At 35.0% G+C, this 19732-nt stretch overlaps 1 protein-coding gene across 1 annotated transcript in view; it reads left to right on the forward strand.

Moving 5' to 3' along the window:
- Positions 1–19732, forward strand: part of CFAP54 (cilia and flagella associated protein 54) — a gene marked incomplete at both ends in the record, with an annotated part of 116113 nt that overhangs the window by 78091 nt on the left and 18290 nt on the right. Inside the window, 12 exon segments of the mRNA XM_082498212.1 lie at positions 813–935; positions 3633–3686; positions 5096–5309; positions 5661–5755; positions 7305–7474; positions 12319–12421; positions 13880–14018; positions 14954–15111; positions 15308–15493; positions 16666–16792; positions 18204–18359; positions 19523–19631. Of these exon segments, the coding sequence (XP_082354338.1) occupies positions 813–935; positions 3633–3686; positions 5096–5309; positions 5661–5755; positions 7305–7474; positions 12319–12421; positions 13880–14018; positions 14954–15111; positions 15308–15493; positions 16666–16792; positions 18204–18359; positions 19523–19631 (1634 nt within the window).

The following is a 19732-nucleotide window of genomic DNA, read 5'->3' on the forward strand; positions in this document are numbered from 1 at the left end:
ACTGTTAATGTCCCATAGAGGCTGCTAATTTCTTTTATCATTTCTTTCTATTCTACATTTAACAAGCATTCTCCTTAAAGATATGCTCATAAAATTTTTCCCTCTTAGATCCAAACTTTTTACTTGGTATTTTTTGTCTTGTTCCACCATTCTTTTATATGTTTTCTTAAGTGCAAAACATAAATATTTTTTTGTTCACACTGTTCATTTCTGGATTTGCTATCAGTATCATGGTGGAACCAGGTTGTCAGACTTCTGGGAACAGACTTTTGTAATTTCACTAATGTTCCCTTGGGGTTTTTTTGTTTTTTTTTTTTTTTTTAAAATCCCTTGGTGTTTTTTGTTTGTTTGTTTGTTTGTTTTTTAAGAATCAAACTTGTAGTAAGAGTCAAAATATTATTTGGTTTAGATATTTTCAAGAAATGCTGATATGGGTTAGGGAGAGTAGCTCAGTACTATGAAACTAAGATGAGTAAAATCTGTGTCAGCTTTGCCTGACCCTCAAAGCTCTAGCCAGATGAATTAAGTTCTTCTTTGTCAGAAGCAAAATTTTGAAGAATATGTTTTTGTTTTGTGGTTTTGTGTTGTTTTTTTTTTTTTCATTTTTGGTTTTAAATGGGAAAGAGCCATCTTTGAGGTGTCACTTATTTAATAAAAAATGTAAAATATTTCTTTCCATTGAAGAACATTCTCCATCAATGTACTATTCCAGTAGCCAAATCTACTTGAAAATTACATTTGAATACATTTTATTTTGAGCAAAAGAATAGCTGAAAATGATTTAAATCAAAGTCTCTGTTATATTTTCACAGATTAAAGTACTTACAGATATAGGATTTTTTATGGAGGCCTTTCATGAACTGTCTTTGCTTAATTGTGGAGAGAGAATTCCATGGAAAATACCTGCAGGATACAGAAAAATTGAACAAATGAAGGTGAACACCAGTGAAGTATGATACCAAACTGTAACACTCAGTGCTCTTCATGAAACTGCATATACTCCATGTCTGCAAGTTATTACATATTCCTAAAAAAATCCTAAATTTCTTTCAATAGGCAGGTCAAATAGTAGATCTTGAATGATGTTAATTTCTCTCACTGAACAGCAGAAACAAAACTAAAATTTGAAACGTCCATGCTGTCTGTTTTATACAGTGTGCACTGCAGATAATACTGTTGACAAAATAATGTGTGATTTCATATGTAGACATAAATAATACGGATAGAGTTCTTACCCCATTGATGGCAAAATTCCCACTGCCCCAGTCAGAAGCGGGGCAGCTGGGGGGCAGCCAGGGCAGCCCCAGCCCTGGTCGTTGGGTCCTCCCCTGGTGCAGTGGGGCTGTGGCTGGGCAGGGCTGTGGGCAGCTGGAGACTGGCCCTGCTGCGGCTGGGGCTGATGGCATTGGTGGGCTGAAATGGGGTCCTGGGACCCAGGCAGGGTGGGGGGAGGCCTGGGACATGCTGGGCAGTAAGAGCTAGTGGTGGCCTCAGAGCCTTGACAGTCACATCACCCCAGGTCAATCTCTTTGATTCTCTCCGTATCTAAAGCCAAGTAGTGATCTTACCTTGACCACTAATGTGCTACAAGATTACGAAGCTGTTAACAGTCCTGGGCTTCTTTGTCTTACCTGTGAGCATACCTGTGCAGGCAGATACAGTCCAGGGCTGTTGGGCAAGCCTCCCTCATAACAATTACATAGCCCTTCCTTGTTTTCCAAGCACATAAAAAATAATCTAATGAGTTATTGCTGGACAGCTGTAATCAAGGTCTCCCTTACCTGAGCAGTGCTTTTGGGTAGGTGTCACCCCATGACAAAGTATGTGTGCCAGCACGAGGGAGCTGGACTGAACACGTGATAGAAGACTAGTGGGACAGGTAGGGACACCCCTTTTGACAGCAGCAAGGGTTTAACTTGGTTGTACAGCCTCATTCTATACATGCAATAGGTTGATATTTCTAATCTGGTGATAATTATAGTCTGGTGCTGAAAGGGGAATTCCTAACCCACCTCCATGACTTCACATTTGCTTCCCTTACCCTGTGTTGCAGACAGTGAAGCTGGCATGGCAGAGCAAAATGGGTTTAATGAGCTGATTTGAAGGGAAATTTCTCCCCTTCCATCTCCCCAAACCCTGAAAGGGAGTTTCCAGCCAACCCATGGGCTGACTGTCCTTACTCTGCATCCTTACAATGGCTATAACCAGCACAGAGCTGCAGTATCTAAAGAGACAAAAGTGGCAATAGCCAACAAATCAATGCCTAAGCTAAATAATAAGGGAATAATTACGATTACATTTATGATAGGATGACAAATGCTTACATTAAAAAAAAAACCAAAAACAACAGAAATATGGACACGTGCTTCTAGAATAACCTGCAGTGGTGCTATGTTTTAAATGAAACATGAACGTAATAAATAGTAAAATTAAAATATTTATAAGAAAAGGTAACCTTTTTAATTCCCCAATGACACTTTCATACTAACTGCATGGGAAGATAAGAAACTGAAATCTAGTGATATTTCTCAGAGCACAAGCTATATTACGTTCTCACTAGGTTGAGCCATAAAGAGTTATCAGCATCCTCACTGGAGCTGATTCTGCAAAGCTTCCCTGTTCATGGCTACAGTAAGGAATGCATTTACTCCCTACTGATGCTAGTCAGGTCAAAACGCATCTTTAAGTCCTTTGCTTAATTTGTATGTTATCTGAAGAGCTCACAGAGTTAGAATGAGGTCTGGTTGATATGTCACGTCTTTTTCTAACTGGTTTCACAGGTGAGTGTTCAGGTGAACAGCAGAAGAGGTTCAGCATTAGGTCTCTGTTTAGGGTGTGATGCATGTAGAAGCTAAGTGCTTGATGAACTTTTACTCAGAATAAGAAGGACCCATGTTCCAGGTAATGACAGAGATGACAGAGGGCTACATCTGGAGTATAGAATTAATAAGAGTAATACAAAACATGTAGAACCTAAGTGACAGTTGTGTGTAGTGCTCTCATGCTTCTCAGTGCTTCTTATGAAGAAGGCTGGAACTGATCTTTACCTCTGCCTTTTCCTTCCCCTCAGTAGACTGATTAGTCTCCTGGTGAAAAGCTAAAGGGGTTTTGAGCAAGGACTAGAACTAGGGTTAGGGTTCAGAAAATATTGAAGCACATATAAACGAATAAATACTTGTTTTTAGAGCACTCAAGGAGGCTGAGGTCTGAAGTTCGTCTTGACCTGTAGCTCTTATTTTTGTCCTATTCATAAATCTATGCTCTGGTGAAGGGCAGAGATGGCATGTGCTAAGTCCGGAGTTAGGTTGGGATTCAGAAATGTAAAGAACATAAAGGCAATTTTTGGTTGGTGTTTACAGAGCTCCTAGGATCTGAAAGAGGATTTTTGATGGTTTATGCCTTTTTCTCCCTTTGCTTCAAGTTGAAGAATCCTGGTGAATGGCATAGGAGGTGTAGGGATAGTTCTGGGTCTCGGGTTACAGTTCAGAAACCCATAGAAGCCAAGTAATTGTTGATATCTTCAAAGCCCTCAAAGTAGAAATGCACTATATTTGTTCACTGCTCTGCTAACTCACTTATTTTATATTCATATTGTAACATATTACTTATTTTTGTTTTTTTCCCTTTGACAGCCTTTACAGAAATTTGACTCCTCAAAATCTCTCCTGACTGTTACAAATTTACAGGTAAAAAGGCTCTGAAAGAGCTAAAAATTTTATGCTAGGCATAAATATTTATTTCTCTGGCATCAGTTAGAGATTACTTGGTTCAGGAAATATACTTGTTATTAGTAAACACCAGTAAATAGAATCATATGCTCCTCAACAGTTTACCATTTTCTAAATTTTAAATTTTATGGCTGACCTCTCAAGGGAGAGGCAAGTACCATTATCAATATTTTTCAGATGGGAGATCTAGTACATACAAATCTGTGCCTTGTCTGTGCAAAGTATACCAGTAGCATTATTCAGATTTTGTTATGATATGTAGGGTCTGGTGTTTATCCTGCTAAAATACCGAGAACATCAGTGATCTAGCCTTATAATTTCTGTCAATCAGAGCTGTCTTCATAGATTTTTCCTAATTCAGATTAGGGTTGAATTCCATTTTTCGGGGGGGAAAGGGAAGGTGAATCTGTAAACTAGTCAATGAACAGTCATTTCTCATTTTAATTAAAATTACATGTTCATCAATGACTTCTTTTTTGTTTTTCAGTTTTAATCATTTTCTTTCACTTGCCTTGTCACAGATCCATTGAGCCAGTAGGGGTCAATCTTAGCAGAATGTGGAAAAGAAGCTATACCATAAAAACAAACTGATAAAGTATAAAAAACCCGCTTCTTCCTCCACTTTTCTGTCTTTTGTTTACAGTAAGCTTGTGTGTCTCCTACAACAGTCGATACTAGCATACAGAAATGAGATGTCTATCTTGACAGCTTTTTATCTCACTAGTTTCAGATTTATTTTGAAATTCTGCTTTATCTTGAGCTTTTGATTTGAACACTTCACAGTCTATATGGGGCTCTTATTGGCCTCCTTATGATTTTGCAAAGCTGTGTAGACTTTCAACTTCTAAATTTATTAATCTAAAGTGAGAATATTAAACTCAGGATAAAACAAGGATGCTATAATGAATAACAAAAAGATTCTATGAAATACGCTAGAATGTTCTGATACAAGAAATTTTTTCCTTGCTTAATCTTTCTAGTTAGGGTGAATTGTAACAACAGACTTTCCTTTGAGTTGAGATTTCTGAACTGGAGATTTACCTACATATTTTTTGTGACCACCTTAGCTCAAAGAGTGCTATGGATAATGCAGAAAACTAAAATTCACCCAGAGTAATAACTATAACTTCATAGATGCACCTTCTATGGGAAAACTGATCACTGAGGCTGTAGCAAGTGCTACTAAGCGGTGAATTAAGTTTGGAAAGGAAAGCTGCAACTTATCCATAATGACTAAGAGCATTATACTAATATTATTCATGTTAATTGTTATAAACATTATTATTAATAGAAGCAGAATATGCCTTGAACAAGAAAAATGTAAAATATGTCATTTCAAGTAGTCCCAATTGTTAACTTTCTTGTAGGTACTGGAAGACATATTTAATTGGAGTCTGTCTTCAACAATGGTGCCACTGTGCAACGAACAAATTATGAATAAGTTAACCTTAGCCAAAATGCATTTCATCATTTGCCTTTCTGCCACAATAAATAATATACCTGAAAAAGCAGAAAAACACATCTATTCTGTTGATAACAGCTTGAAGGAGCCAAGCAGAATTACAGCGTCAAATGTAAAAGGTAATTATTAGGGTGGTGTAAAAGTGCATTTATACCTCAACTTGTTCCAAGCGTAGTTTTTCCATTTTTAACTGCATATGCATTAATGTGTCACATTATAAACAATATTCATATTAAATGTTGCTGAAAAAGATCAGTCGTTATTGAAATAATAAGTATTAAGAATTTTCAAGGGGTTTTTTAGCTAATAGCGCTAATATTATTAGAGCTGTATTCCATTCTTCCTCCCTGATTTTGATATTGAAAGTCTCATTTATAAATAGAAAAAAAAGGAGCATATTCTTCAAATTACCAAGAATGCTTTGGTTCTGCATCTGTTATCTGAAGTTTCATCTGAAATGTGTTTGACAGTTGGTGCTGATAAGAATTCAAGACAACAGGAACAAAGAGGCACAATGGTGCAGCTCGTTGACTGTAAAGATGAATTAAATATGGCCATGCTGAAGGTAATTTTGATTTTTAGGGAAAAAGGCTTAATAAACTGCAGATTGTTCCAAAATCATTGGTAATGCTTTCAACATAACAGAGGTTATGATGGGAGGATGGCATGAATAAGGGGACTAGAAATTTCTGTTCCGAGTCTGATTGTAATCTTACTAGCCATACATGAAGTCTTGGTGGTTTGGTGCAGTTTTTCAAATAGTCTAGTTTATGCTATATAAATGTCCATGGGAAATATTGTCACCGTCAGATCTCAGTATGACTGTTACAGCAAGAAGGGTAAAGGCTGAACAGGATTTCAAGGGTAAAGTAATCTCCTTTTAGAGGGTGGTGCCTGTAGAACATGTCAGAGACTCTTTGATGGGGCAGTATGCACTACAAATAAATGGAATACCATTCTCTACTGTATGTGAAATGTCTCAAATTCTTCCTGTTCCTCTTTCTGATACTTTATTTTGGAGAAAATATACCACAGCTTATCAGCTTCTTTGTTTGAAGGGCTTTTGTTTGGTTGGTTGGTTTTGGTTTTAGTTTTTGTTTTGTTAAATTGCTTGGCAGTTTCACGTCACAAAAGACCAAAATTGAGGGCTGACATATTCTTCTTCCAGAGTGGTCTTCCACTTTGGCCATTGTTACAAACAAAGTAATGTACAAAATACATCTGGAGAAATGGAGGATGATTTTGCATGGCAATTGCTATATGCCATACACTAGAAACCTGGAAGTTTTAGTGTAGCTTGAAAATAACTTGAAAACAGCATCTTGAAAATAAATAAAATAGAAATGTTAAAATAATTTGAATGGGGCTCATTTAAGAGACATACTTGTTATCCTTCTGATTTTTCTTTAACTATTCTGTTCTTTTGGGTTTTTTTTGTTTTTGTTTTTTTTTTTTTTTTTAAGTAGAGCTCTGAATTCATTGAGGAAACTGGTCAAAAAAAGATACTGGATGATACAAACCTTTGAATTATTTTTCAATTCTGCTGAAAGCTCTGTGATTGAGATTATATTTAAAATTAACTTGCTTTTAGATTTGGTTTTCACAGCTCCTAATAGCTTGGTGTGTCAGAAAGACTGTAAATTATAGGTGAACTTTCAGGATACATAGGGCACTGAGGGATCTGTTAAAAAAAATAGAAAAGAATGTAATACTTCTTGAAATATCTTTAATGTTGTATCTTAATATTGTATTTTTTTAAATTTCTAAGCATCCTAAAGTATAGTATAAAATTATCGAGTATAGCTACAAGGTAAAGATAAGAATGAAAAGTTATTGAGTGATATTGCTAAGCCATAAAATATGTCGTTTAAAATGCATAAATGCAATAATACAGGCACAGTTAAGATGTTGCTACTTTCAACACGTTGAATTTGTAAACCTGAAAAAAGCAAAATTATCCTCCCTTGCTTTTTATAGAAAAGGCATATTGTATTCAAGTTGATTTGGTTTAGGGTGCAGTGATTATAGGCTTTAACAGAATGAAATACTTTTAAAGAATTTCTTTATTTCTTTCATTATTTTTTGAAATCATACAATGCTGTTTTCTTCTCTAGGGGATTTTATTGACAGAAGCTGAAGAAAGTCTTAGCCATCTTGTACAGAACATACAGGACAAATATGATGGGGAGATATCTCGCTGTTCTGCTGAAGATTTAGAGGCTGTTATTGAGGCCAAACTTCAGCTTGCTGCTATTTCTCAGCAAAGGCACCAAGCAGCTTTCACGTAAGCAATATTATGAACAAACTTATGTTGCACAGCCTTGGCTACAGAAGATTAAAAAAAAAAATCCAGCAATTTTTAATTTGAAGCCTTTATGTCTACATTAATATTCTAAATATTAGTAACCAGCTATAACAACCCCACTAGTATAGCTACAAATGTAAGTTACACTGACATTTCACTTTTTATTATTGTTTTATTTTACTTTTTAAAAGCTCACCAGTTATTGGCCTATGATTTCTCTGTGAGGTGTTTCTGTGATACAAAATCAAAGAAAAAGATGCAATGTTCACTGTTTTTGTTAAAGTAAAAGTCTGGATACGTTAGGTCATGCGTTTTTTATAATTTTAAAGTGTACAGCAGAGTACTAATGTTATCTCTGAACTACCGAATTCTACTTTGTTCTAGAATGCCCTGTGTTACTGTCCTAAAAGAACATTTCCTCTTGATGTACTTATTGGTGTGAAGATGTTAAAATTATGGTTTTTAAATTAATTTGATTAAAAAGCATTGATGTAACCTTTAACATATTAGAACAGATTTTAGCAGGCATTAATTATATTGTTAGTGATAGTGTGTAAAATACTGTTGTATTACATGATCTGCCAGATATTTCATCCAAATTATAATTTCCAAATTCTGTGATTTTTTTTTGAGTTTCTGATTTCTTTTGGACAACTTAAAAAAATTACAGTTGTGCTGTTCTTTGAACTTATGTGGCATACAGATATATATTATCTCTTTGTAGAAGTTAAATTCTGAAAATTGTTTTGATCTTTTAGCTAGGAGGATTCTTCTGTTTAGCATACCTGTAATTTTAAATTAATTTATATAAGAAGGATAGTAGTTTAACAGTGCCTCATTTTTATTAGCATCAAGATCTTTTTATCTAATTTTTTGTGAGGCTGAAAAATCTTTGAGGGTATAAATTGTTAGCTAGAGATGCATCATATAGAGGTGTAGTGCTGTCACTTGCCAGACTATATTGAGATTAAGTAGAGTGTAATCGGTATTTGTAACTTTTGTTAGGTCTAATCTGACTAAATATACCAAAATTATTACAGTAAATCTTACTTTATAGTAAGCACCAAGCCAAAAGCAGAATTAACATTTTTTAATTGTTGGAATACTGGTGAAGATTGCTTTAACAGTTTTACTGATGAAGTGGCAGGTGATTCAGTTGGCCAACAGATAAACCAGTCTCAAGGGTTTCTTTTTTCCTTTTTACCCATTTAACAAAAAATAAATGTTTTTTTCTGTGTCAAAGGCAAACTATCTTCCTTCTCCCAGTTGTCTTAGGTGAATAAGCAAACCTTCAAATCAGATAGCCTTTAAATAGCACAATTCCTTTTTATCTTCTATGGTACAGCAATAAATAAATAAAATTAACCAGGACAGGAGCTTCACAGTGCTGTATAGACTGCTGAACTGAAAGCAGTAAGAGTACTGCAGCATGGTCATTCACCTGGGTTTTGCTTCCATTATTTTAAAAGACAGAAGTTTCCGGAAAGTTCAGATATTAGGACTGTAATAATTTAGTAGTAATGTCGGTAGTGTAGATAGGAAATAAGAACTTGTAGGCTATCTGTGGACATTTCTCATCATGAAATATTAATCTATTTCAGTGCCTTTTGAATTAGATTAATTTACCATAAATTTGTTGAAGAGAAAACAACAAATCACTGGACAGTGACCTCATTGTGCTTTTGAGTGCCATGTGGATTTTATAAAATTGTTGTATTAGTATCTAAGGACGAGTACTCAGACTTGTGAAATATCCTGTGCATAAGCCCAGGTTGGTTTGATACCAGGCTTGGTAAAACCTGTATTAGTAGAGTTCCGACCCAAATTTCCTCTGCCTGCTAAACCGGTTTCAGTATGCAAGCTATTTTCAGTGCAGGACCCTTCTTTTAGACACGCAGTTATATCCTAGATTGTAGTTTCTCTCTTGGCTTATAACTTGTCTCATGTTGAAGAAACTTTTTTAGGGCATCAAGGGTTCCAATGGACGTCAAGCATTCTATGGATCATTTTGGGGACTCTTAAATTTTTGATGGGTGTTTAATGGGCCTTATATATTGATAGTGGTCAGATAGCAGAAAAAAAACAAAAAACCAACCAAACAACAAACAAAGTAAGGGTTGGGGTTTTTTTAACCTATTTTACAATTTTATTACACTGCCATCCACGGAAAGTGCTGATATATCTTCCTCAGATACAAATGAAACATTCCTTCAGACAGCTGAATGTTTCCTGCCTGCCAGCCTAGAAATCAAACTTTGCATGATATTACAGAAATTCATCATTTTTTTCCTTTGGCGAAATGACTTAGTGGTGAAATTGTTATAGTCAGCTGTACTTTCCTATTTTGATCATCTTGTCACTTTCTGATTCAGCTGATAAAAGGATGTGTATTTTGTCAAGGGAAATATATAGACACATCAGTCTTGTTGACAGCAGAAGAGGGTCACAAAAATTTCATCAAGGGAAGCTTCTCCATTACAGCCTCTGTCTTGCAAAAAATTTATGCTTCAGAATAAGATTATGTATAAGACTAATTTGATTGATCTCAAAGAGAGTTCCTACATGCTGTTCCCCCTAAGCATGTGAGGTTTCTAATTACCCAAATATGTGCTTGTCTGCTTATGTGAATATATTACTGCTTAAAACAATACATATCTGAACCTTTGGGCTTATGGTCTACATTTTACTTATGAAATTTATATATAAGCATGTAGATAAAAACAGCCCCATTTTCAGAATTGCTAAATGTTGACAACAGCAGTTAACTGGAGGCAGTGGCGCTCAGGAAGTTAGGTTAATATTCCTTAAAAGCCTGTATATACTCTTGGGTGCTGCACCTTCCAACTTCTTTGAGAAATGTTAGCCATACATCACAAACAATATTTTGAAAAATGTCAGGTTTTGCTGTAATTTTAACTTCAATGCCTGGTTTCAGGGGAAAACTCTTCTTAATAAAAAGAAATAAAAGCAGTTGGAATATTTCATTGCATTATCCTTACTGTCTCTTTTGCTTTTATAAGCAAATTCTGTTTTGTATTTTCCATTGTTAGAGAGAAGGTTATCATCAATTCAACTGTGATTTATTCTGGTTTCATTTTGTTGAATAAAACCGAGGTAAAGGCATGATGAAGGAGATTCATAAGGATTGAATTCTGAGAGCTGAAAGGGAAGATATTAACAGTTTTGGTTCTCATTGTTACTTTGGGGTCTATTTGTGCTGAATTGGTGTAATCCATCCAGTTCAGCTTCACAAAAACAGCAAGCAGGATAGAATCTGAAATGACAGGAAGACTTTAACTACCCTCTTATCTCTGGAGGTTATCCATCCTCTGGTTAGATACACGTTGGCAGAATAATGTGAGTAATTTCGGAATAGTGCTGCTCTTGTTCTGACATCTTTGTGCATAAATCAAGAACTTTGCCTTTACAACAATTAATCTAGAACTTCTCAAAAGCAGTAAATTCACCCAAAGCCTTAATCTCTCTTGCATTAAAAGCTCTTTACAGTGTTCTGGCAGTGTAAAAAGGACTTAAGGTGTTCATAAATTATTTTTTTCTTTTGCTTGATAGCATCCAGTCTTTATGTAAAGAGAGTCTCGCTCTGTAAAAAGACAGTATAGATGAGAATTTTGCTTATACTTTTTTAACAATTAACCTGCTGAAAAATCTTTAAGGGGTGAACTAGGGATACCCTCAGGTACTTTTGCATGATTAGGAAAATATGTTTCAGTGGGTAGAGAATGAGTAGAATTGTAAAAGAAAAATCCAACCCCAGAAATGTTTTAGTGAAGAGGTAGGAAAGTAGAGATTTATAGATGTAGGGGGAAATGTACAATTAGAAATGGAAAACTAATACCATAAGACACTGGTTTTGGCAGTTCTCAGAATATTTTAAGTAGCGTGTTCTTTGGGCAACAAATCCTGTCGTGAAAAAGATTGTCTCATGTTGGTTTTGCAAGTGTCTTCATATCATGAAAATAACAGTATTCACAAAGTCTGCTGTTATAGATAAACATTTCTATAGATGTCATGAAAATTGAACAGTTTATCTGAAAGCTTTAAAAAGACAGCATAAAAAGGAAAGTTGTTAATATTTTAAGAAACTTGACAATATTTTGGGATCCAACACACAATTTTTTGAAATGGGGAGTTGAATGAATGCTGCACCAGTCCTAATGGTCTTGTCTCTGTCTTTCAAGATGTTGTTTGGAGTGAACTCCAGAAAAGGATTTATGATTGGGGTGGGGGGCAGCAGGCTCAATGTCATATCATTGCTTATGAGGTTTTGCCAGGGTGGCATCTGGCTCAATTTTTGGTTGATGGTGGTTACTAAGATCCTCTGAGTATTTCGTCATGTGGATTTAACAAAAGGATTAACATGTAGTCTGGAAAGGCTTTAAGGAGGAAGGTGTCGTGGCTGAGATACAAAAGTCTCCTAATATATTTTGTCATTTTTGGTATTTTTACGTCTTCTAATTTCCAAAAGCCCATCCCTGAAGACAGATATGTGTAACTGAAACTTATAGTGGAGTTCTGTTTTGATTGCTCCAACAGAGTATGATATAGCTTGGCTAATCAATTATTATCAGGTTGTGTCTGTTATTGGCAAAACTTTTTCTCTTACTGCTGTTTTCTCACTTTCATACTGCAATGCCTACAAGTTCAGAATATACTCCAAGTGCAATTTTTTTGTTCTATTGAAGCAAAAATTCATAACTACTGATAGATATCTCTGATGTAGTCAGAAATGAAGTATTTATTATAATAAAAGCATAAAATGGCAAATACAATTAGTATTTTTTAATAATATTTCTGTATCACAGTGTTGCTTTGGCTTTCTCTGCAATTCGACTTCTCCAAGATGCAAAAATTTTTGGGATCGAAGTGACACATTTTCAAGAAGAAAAGGATGAAAAGGAGTGTTCGGTATGTGTGGATATTTGTTTTAAACTATTGTTTCTTTGGATACGAAGTCTTGTATTGAGTGTTGGGTGATTTTCAGAATACTAGAGCATAGCAGTCATCTGTATTACGTGATTACCATTAACCTGGGGAGAAAATGACGTATGACACGCTTCAGTGACCTGCTTGCCTATAGTATATTCAATATGTCTATAATCATCATTTTAATTTGTATGTGTTTAGGAATTACGGTTTTGAGTTGTATACTCTCAATACCATCATTGAAAATCTCCTTTTGTTTAAAAAAAACTCAAACAAACAGAAAGTGGAAAAAATAGTTACCAGGTGAAAATCTTGTACTATTCAATTAAGGCATTTTAGGTTTTTTGATTGAAAACCTAGTTCAGAGTATCCTCTTTCAAAGACGCAAACAGACCAATTCACATTATTGCTGTGTTCCAAATTTAGCAAGATTTCAGCTGACTTCTGTTGTCTAACACATAGTGATACCGATCTATACTTTGGAAAGCCAATGTAGAAAACCTATTGCTAATTCAACACACATTCGCTCTCGAGCGAACAGTAAGTCAAATGGACTTACATGGACAGAGCAATTGACCAGTGAGGCCAGATTTTGTAACATGCATAACGAGACTGGACTTTCTTGCATGCAGTGTAATTATTCTCTGTCTGTGTTGCATATCAGGGTCTTCTGTCTTTCTGCGCTTGCTCCTACGTTTTCTTAGGGCTGCCCTGTAGCCAGTAACTCAGTTATGGCTTTTCTTTTTTCCTCATTTGCATCAATGCAAGTCAGTCATGATGATTTTTTGTGTGAGTAAAACACAGGTGGTGCCATGTCCATTTATTGCTTGGTGGAACAAATCTTTAGAATATGGACTGTGGAATTTTAGTAATAGAAAGACTGTTTATAATATATGAAGATGGCACAGGGAGTTGAGCTGAGAATTCTTACAAACACTTCCAGTACTATATTACCTTAATATTTGTTTCTAATCACCAGAAACACTAAAAACTAGAAATCAAAATTTAAAAATTTATTTCTAATCACTAGTGACGTACCAGAACTTGATATTGAGTCTGCTCTGCAATTTGACTTTTATGTGCCTTACAGTTTTGTGTAATGTTCCTGTTTAGGAGGAATAAAGTCCAAACTGTTAGAATTATTCTTCATGACACATATAGTATATGGATATATTTATGGAGTCTCCCATAAAAGCTGTTTAAATTTTCATTTGAAACAATTCTTATTTTTCCTATATATTACAAGTTAAATAATAAATGGACTCCTGATAGTAAAAAAAAAGTATCTACCCTTCAAATAAACTTCTGATTATGATTATGTTATCATTTGTAATATATTTATATTAATTCTATTTATTTTAGACTGATGCTGCCCTGTTGCTTTATTTGTAGTAAAGTACTTGATTCAGTAACATTTCTCTTGCTTTTGGAAATTATTAGGACTCTTATGTTGAAGATGTTCAACTGCCTCACAGTATAAAAGCACAAGATCATCTGAATATACATCTGTGGCTAAGGTGTCGTACGATGTTAGTGACTGCACTAGTAACACAGATACATGGCGTCGGTGATATGAAAGGTATTACCCCTTTTTGGTTTAGAGTTTTGGAGTGTAATGGGCAAGTGAGCCTATTCAGACACAATTGTTATTCATAAGTAAAAAATATTAAAATTAATTCTGGGGCTGTATTATCACTGAGCAATTATTTGTATTAAATTCATCCAATGTGTTAAGGAAAATATATTTCTGAGTATAATCTCTCCCTAGAGAATGTGAACACAAAGCATTATATTAATGTTCATTTAATGATCTTTTGATAAATCACTTGTGTGTGAAAACGTTTCAAATGTTTTAGTGTAATTAAGTTAAATAAGAATGCTTGTTTTAAAGAACCACTGTTGCTGCATAATTCTAGATTGAGAAGTCTCAGAACCTTTTTTCACTTTTTATATCTCCAATAAATGAAATGTTTCTGTGTATCTCCTAAAAATATTCCCGATTCTTTTTCTTTAAAGATTTTAAGCGAGATACTACAAAATACATTTATTGCAGTTTGTTATTAATAAAATGTTTTTCATTCCTTAGTTCTATGAACTTAGTATAAAATCTGATGCTCATTTAAGTATCAAAATCACAGTTGAGTTCTGTAGCCAAAATCTTATTTAATCTCTTCTGGATAATTCCTGTGAAGACTTGCTATTTTGGAATTATAACTAAGATCAGATTTCTGAATATGTAGAATATGTTTTATGGGTGAGAATGACATCTGGTCTACAAAATCTAATTATTTATGCTGGTGGCTTACATATAAAGAATGTATTTGGATGAACTTAAACCAAGTGCAGTTTAAAAACTAAGTGTTTTTTCTTTCTTTTGAAAGTGAATTTGGCACAGAAGCGATGAAATGGTAAATGTGGAATCTATAGCATCAGAGTGACTTCTTGAGAATGGTAGAAGATACTGTTAAGTCTTTTCTATTGTATTTTTGCTATTCGTATATTCTCTTCCTTTAGAAAATGATGTGGCTGAACGCAGAAGTGTGATAAAAGAAGTAATACTAGAGGCAGAAGCCTTTGGTGATACTGAAACTCAGGCTGAAATGATGGTGCAAGCTGCTATTCTTGACCTGCAAGAAAAACGTCCCATGGCAGGCATTAAACTTCTTCTGGAGGTTTGAGCACAAAGGAGAAACTGTTTGCTTTGCTTTGATGCATTTTTCATGTAGTCAGAACAGCTGATGCCAGCATTAAATAAGCTTGAAATAGTGCCTCTAAAATAACTTTTTTTTTCACTTTGTGTGATTTTTCCTCATAAATAGACAGCAAAAGTAGTAACTACTTTGGTTTATGTTGTCTATGTCCAAACAGAATATCATCAGTTTACTCCAGGAGGATACATTTATTTCCCCTCCAGCTTCTTTGACTCTTGTGAAAAGTATGCTTCTGCTGGCAGACATGCTAACACTCCAAAGAGTAGAGGATACAGAACATTGCTCTTCTACAGTGGAACCATTAAACTTACTAACTTTGGCACATGAGCTTACCATTAAAGAAGTGAGTATATGTTGGTGATTTAAAGAGCATTTGCAAATCCTTCCAGCAATATTAATTATCTATTCTGGAAGCTATTTTAACAATTTATTAAAAAGGGCTATTCCTATTAACTGATCCCTTCAATTTTCCCTAGATTACATAGTGTAAAGAAGTAATTCATCTTACCAAATTTATTTATGCTTACTTATCATGCATATTCATGTATGTGGTCTGGCATTTTCATACACTTTGAAAATATTGAATATTTGCAAAATGTACATCCATATCCATCCATAGGTACCTTTGACTTCTAAAGAGATGCGAAAGACTCACTTTTCCCATTTGAAATGAGGGATATGTTTGTACTCAGGACCTCGGGGAGGATGTACATTTCATAAAATTCCTAACTCTTGAGCATCCAAGTTTAAGAATTTAGCTTTGTGTCTTAACTTAGAGTGTTTTGAATTACAACATCTATACAAAGTAGCATATTGTTTATGACATTTTAGATTGACAAATTGTTACAATCAGTATGAAGAAATCATTGTACAAATTTAAATAGGCAAAAAATAAATAAATCTGAAGCCATGAAATCTCTGAGAGGTATGTATAGTAGTAAACCATTAACCTATTGATACTTCCTAATGCAGAACTTTAATCCATTGAAATATTTGTTACCCCAAGTGATAAACAATCATATGAATCACTTCAGACTCAGACTTTCACTTGTGAGACTTGCTAGCCTTCAAGAGGCAATGCTTTACAGCATGTCCCCATCGCCTTATTTCCATGAATGAAAAGTTTGACTGGTCCATACATGTTATTTTCTTTTTCTTTCTGGCCTGTTAGATGTCAGATTTCTTTGTATAAATGACTGTTTCTTTCTAGGGCTTGAGTTACTTGGGAGATCTATTTCTTAAAGACTGAATTGAAGGAGTTTGCTTTTAGAAACCAAAGCCTAGCATTAATAAATTTGCTCAAGAGTTCACTGAAATTGTTCTTTTGCTACCAAACTACTCTGTAAGGAAGAAAAGTACAAACTGAAGTAAAGGACTTCAGGAGTATCAAGCCTTTTCTAGTGCTCTTTTACAAGACACATTTGAATTCCAGGGTTTTGCAATACCTAACTTTTTCAAACTGCTATTTAATTTGCTGTCTGCAACTTGATTTTACAAAGTATACTCTTTTCATAGATTTTTGTTTGTGGAGAACTCATTGAACTGCAAATAGAAGACAGTACATTGACTTGCCTGGCCCTACCTACAAAAAATATCTACTTACCACATATCAATTTGCTAGCCCAAGTCAAAATGAGAATCGGTAAGAAAAATGCAAGTCATTATTATTTTTAATTTTTCATTAATTTTCATTCATATTTTATGCAACAGCAGATAAACTGATGCATCAGAAGTGAATGTGGTAAATCAGTTGTTTCCAGTATACAAATACAATATTTTGAAAACCAACAGTAGATGCCTGTTTGGCTCCGTGCAACGTGTATAAGCAAGGTACAATTCTTACAGAAACTATAATCAACAAAGGCTTCAATATTAATGTTATAACTTGTGGAAACTAATGAGAACTTCAATTTTTTTAAGTGGAAGTTAACAATACTTTTCCAGCATTTGTTCTGTGAAAACTTCCTGTATATTTTCCATCTCTCCGGAAGCAGTTATATGGGAACTAACTAATGATACCACATCATACGGGATAATAATGATAATTCTCTGTCCCAATACAATAAATAGTATCTGTTATTGTTGTCAGCCTTTAATTTAATGACTTTTCTTGATAACTTTTCTTTATATAGAAACTTGGAAATATGCTGAATAGTAAGAGAAGATGACCTTTAAGATCTGTCTGAGATTTGCTGCTGTATAGCAAATATAGGGAAAGGGATATTGTCTCCGTGTTCCTTCTGTTAAACTTAATTTGTTGTATATCTGGCTTATAAGGGACTAGAAAATCCAGAAATCACTTACTGCACTTTGGTTCACATTGTGGAGCAGCCTCAGAGTGTTATGGATTTTTTTTCAGGAAGATACTCTCCATGAGCATGTTAGTGCACCCCAACCACTACTTTGCATTCAGCCGTTAGGACTAGAATAGAGGTAGTCCAAAGTAAACACTCTGAAATGCATCTGCTGTGGCTGTCAGGTGTTAAACACCAGCTGGTTTGCTCTAGGCATCCACTCTTACTGTGCTTTACTGCTTGTCAGTGCAGGCATGGCCAAACTCACTCATGTTTGACCAGTTCCTGTTTCTGAATCCATTTTTTTAGGAAAAGCCTATGTATACAGATGAATATTGGGGAATACAATATAAGAGGTATACAATACATCAAAGAAGACGTTGAAACTGTTTAGCACAAAAGGAATTTGGGAATTTGGAAGTGCTCAGGGAGGTTTAGGTTTTGCCTAAAACTGCCAGGTGAAATAAAATTATGAAGTGGCTTACTCCTAATCTTTTCAGATAGTTTGCGAAAGGGTTGATTTGTGTAGCCTGGGCTTCTTTTGGATGCCCTAGGTAAACCTTAGTGGCATCATAGAGTAGTGAAACAACATTATAGTTCTGTATTTATATCCATTGATCACTCAGATTTTTGAGAATTGGATTGTAACGTTGAATAAGTAACAGCAGTTGTTCTACAGAAATTGCTTCTTTTTGCACAAATTGGTTTTCTATTAAATAATTTAGTAAGAACTGTCTTTTTTTTTTTTCTTTTCCTTAGGACGCACATTAGCTGAAAAAGTAGCTTGTACACCTGAAAGAGGAGATCCACTGCAATGGCTTTCTGCTCTCAAACATTTAGAATCAGCATTGAAGCTTTGTAGAGCATCTGCAACAAAAAAATTAGATATGGAAGCTGAACTTCTCTTTCAGATAGGTAAATAAAACCCTGTTTGTACATCATGATTGCCTTCCTAGGCAATGTTGTGCATGTGGTCTCTCTTAAAATTGAGACATTTTACTGTAAAAATAGAACAGATTTGGGTATTTCTCACCCTGTCTAGCTGCAGATTGCTCTCCTGCATTACACAACGAATAATTTCAAAACTGCAGCAGAACTTCTCCCACCTCTGTGTTATCAGGGAACAAAGGGTATAGCCAACAAGATAAAGGACTCTGTAGAAAGCTAACTAGCTTCTTTGCATCAGTCTGAACTAAAGAAAATGAGAGGCTTGTAAAGTATTTCTAAATGATTTAACAAACCTAATGAGTTACACAGTGTTTGCCTGCATTTGGATTTTAGTGTCATGTTTTGCACCAGGAGGTGTTGGTTTGTTAGGATCCAAGCCAGAAAGGCACTCAGGCTCTGTAAAGTATCTCTTAAAACGTAATTTATTTGAGTTAATGTTATAAAGAAAAAGAGGATAGTTAGTAAATAATCTTATGTCCCTTCAGATGCCGAAAAACCCAAGTTGTGCAGTATTGAATGGGCTTCCAGTCTAGGTGTAGCACGACACGCAGATCCTGTCTGTGGAAAGGTTGCCTCATTTTGGTCTTTTGAGCTGTTACATGATTTTCTTAAAAGAAAACAAATCTATTCATCATTTCTACTGCCAAACAAAAAGCATATTCACATAAGAACTTCTTGCTGCACTTTTACAGAAAGGGCAGGTGGTATCATCACTGGTACTGAGAAGATGCTGCCAACATACTCTTCTGTTACAGCTAGCTGGCTGTATTTATCCTGTGGCACAGCGCAACACAGGCCTGAAGGCCACGCTTACCTGCAGCATAGCACAGCACAGAACAGGCCTGTGCCTGTGCATTAACTCCTCCATGTACAGTGGTCTTCTAGTTAGGATCGCTACACATTAGGAATCATTATGATTCCCAAGTTTGATTATTTTAGCTACTCTCTGAAGTAATTTGCTATGCAAGCATTGTACATTACATTTTAAACAAACAGCAGAAGATTTACTTACCCGGAAGAAAACAGACAATGCACTGTGTTGTTTAACTTTCCTGGAGGTAAACAGATGGGGTCTTACAGAAAAAAATATTTTAAATCTTGCAAATTTTCTTTCTATATTTCTTTCTTAGGTAAGGTAGAACGCCAAATAACCGAAGCAGGCAATAACAAGTCATCTCGAGCTGCTGAAACCCTGTTGGAAGCTATAAAACTCAGCCAGCAACATGACCAAAAATTTGAGTAAGAAACTAGCTATATAACTTCCAAAACAATTGTAATCACACATGAGTATAATTTTTTTATAGTTTTCTGTGATTTGGTATGGGACTTCTATTATGAAG

Source organism: Vanellus vanellus (genome assembly GCF_965231255.1).
Source record: "Vanellus vanellus genome assembly, chromosome: 1".
NCBI lineage: Eukaryota > Metazoa > Chordata > Aves > Charadriiformes > Charadriidae > Vanellus > Vanellus vanellus.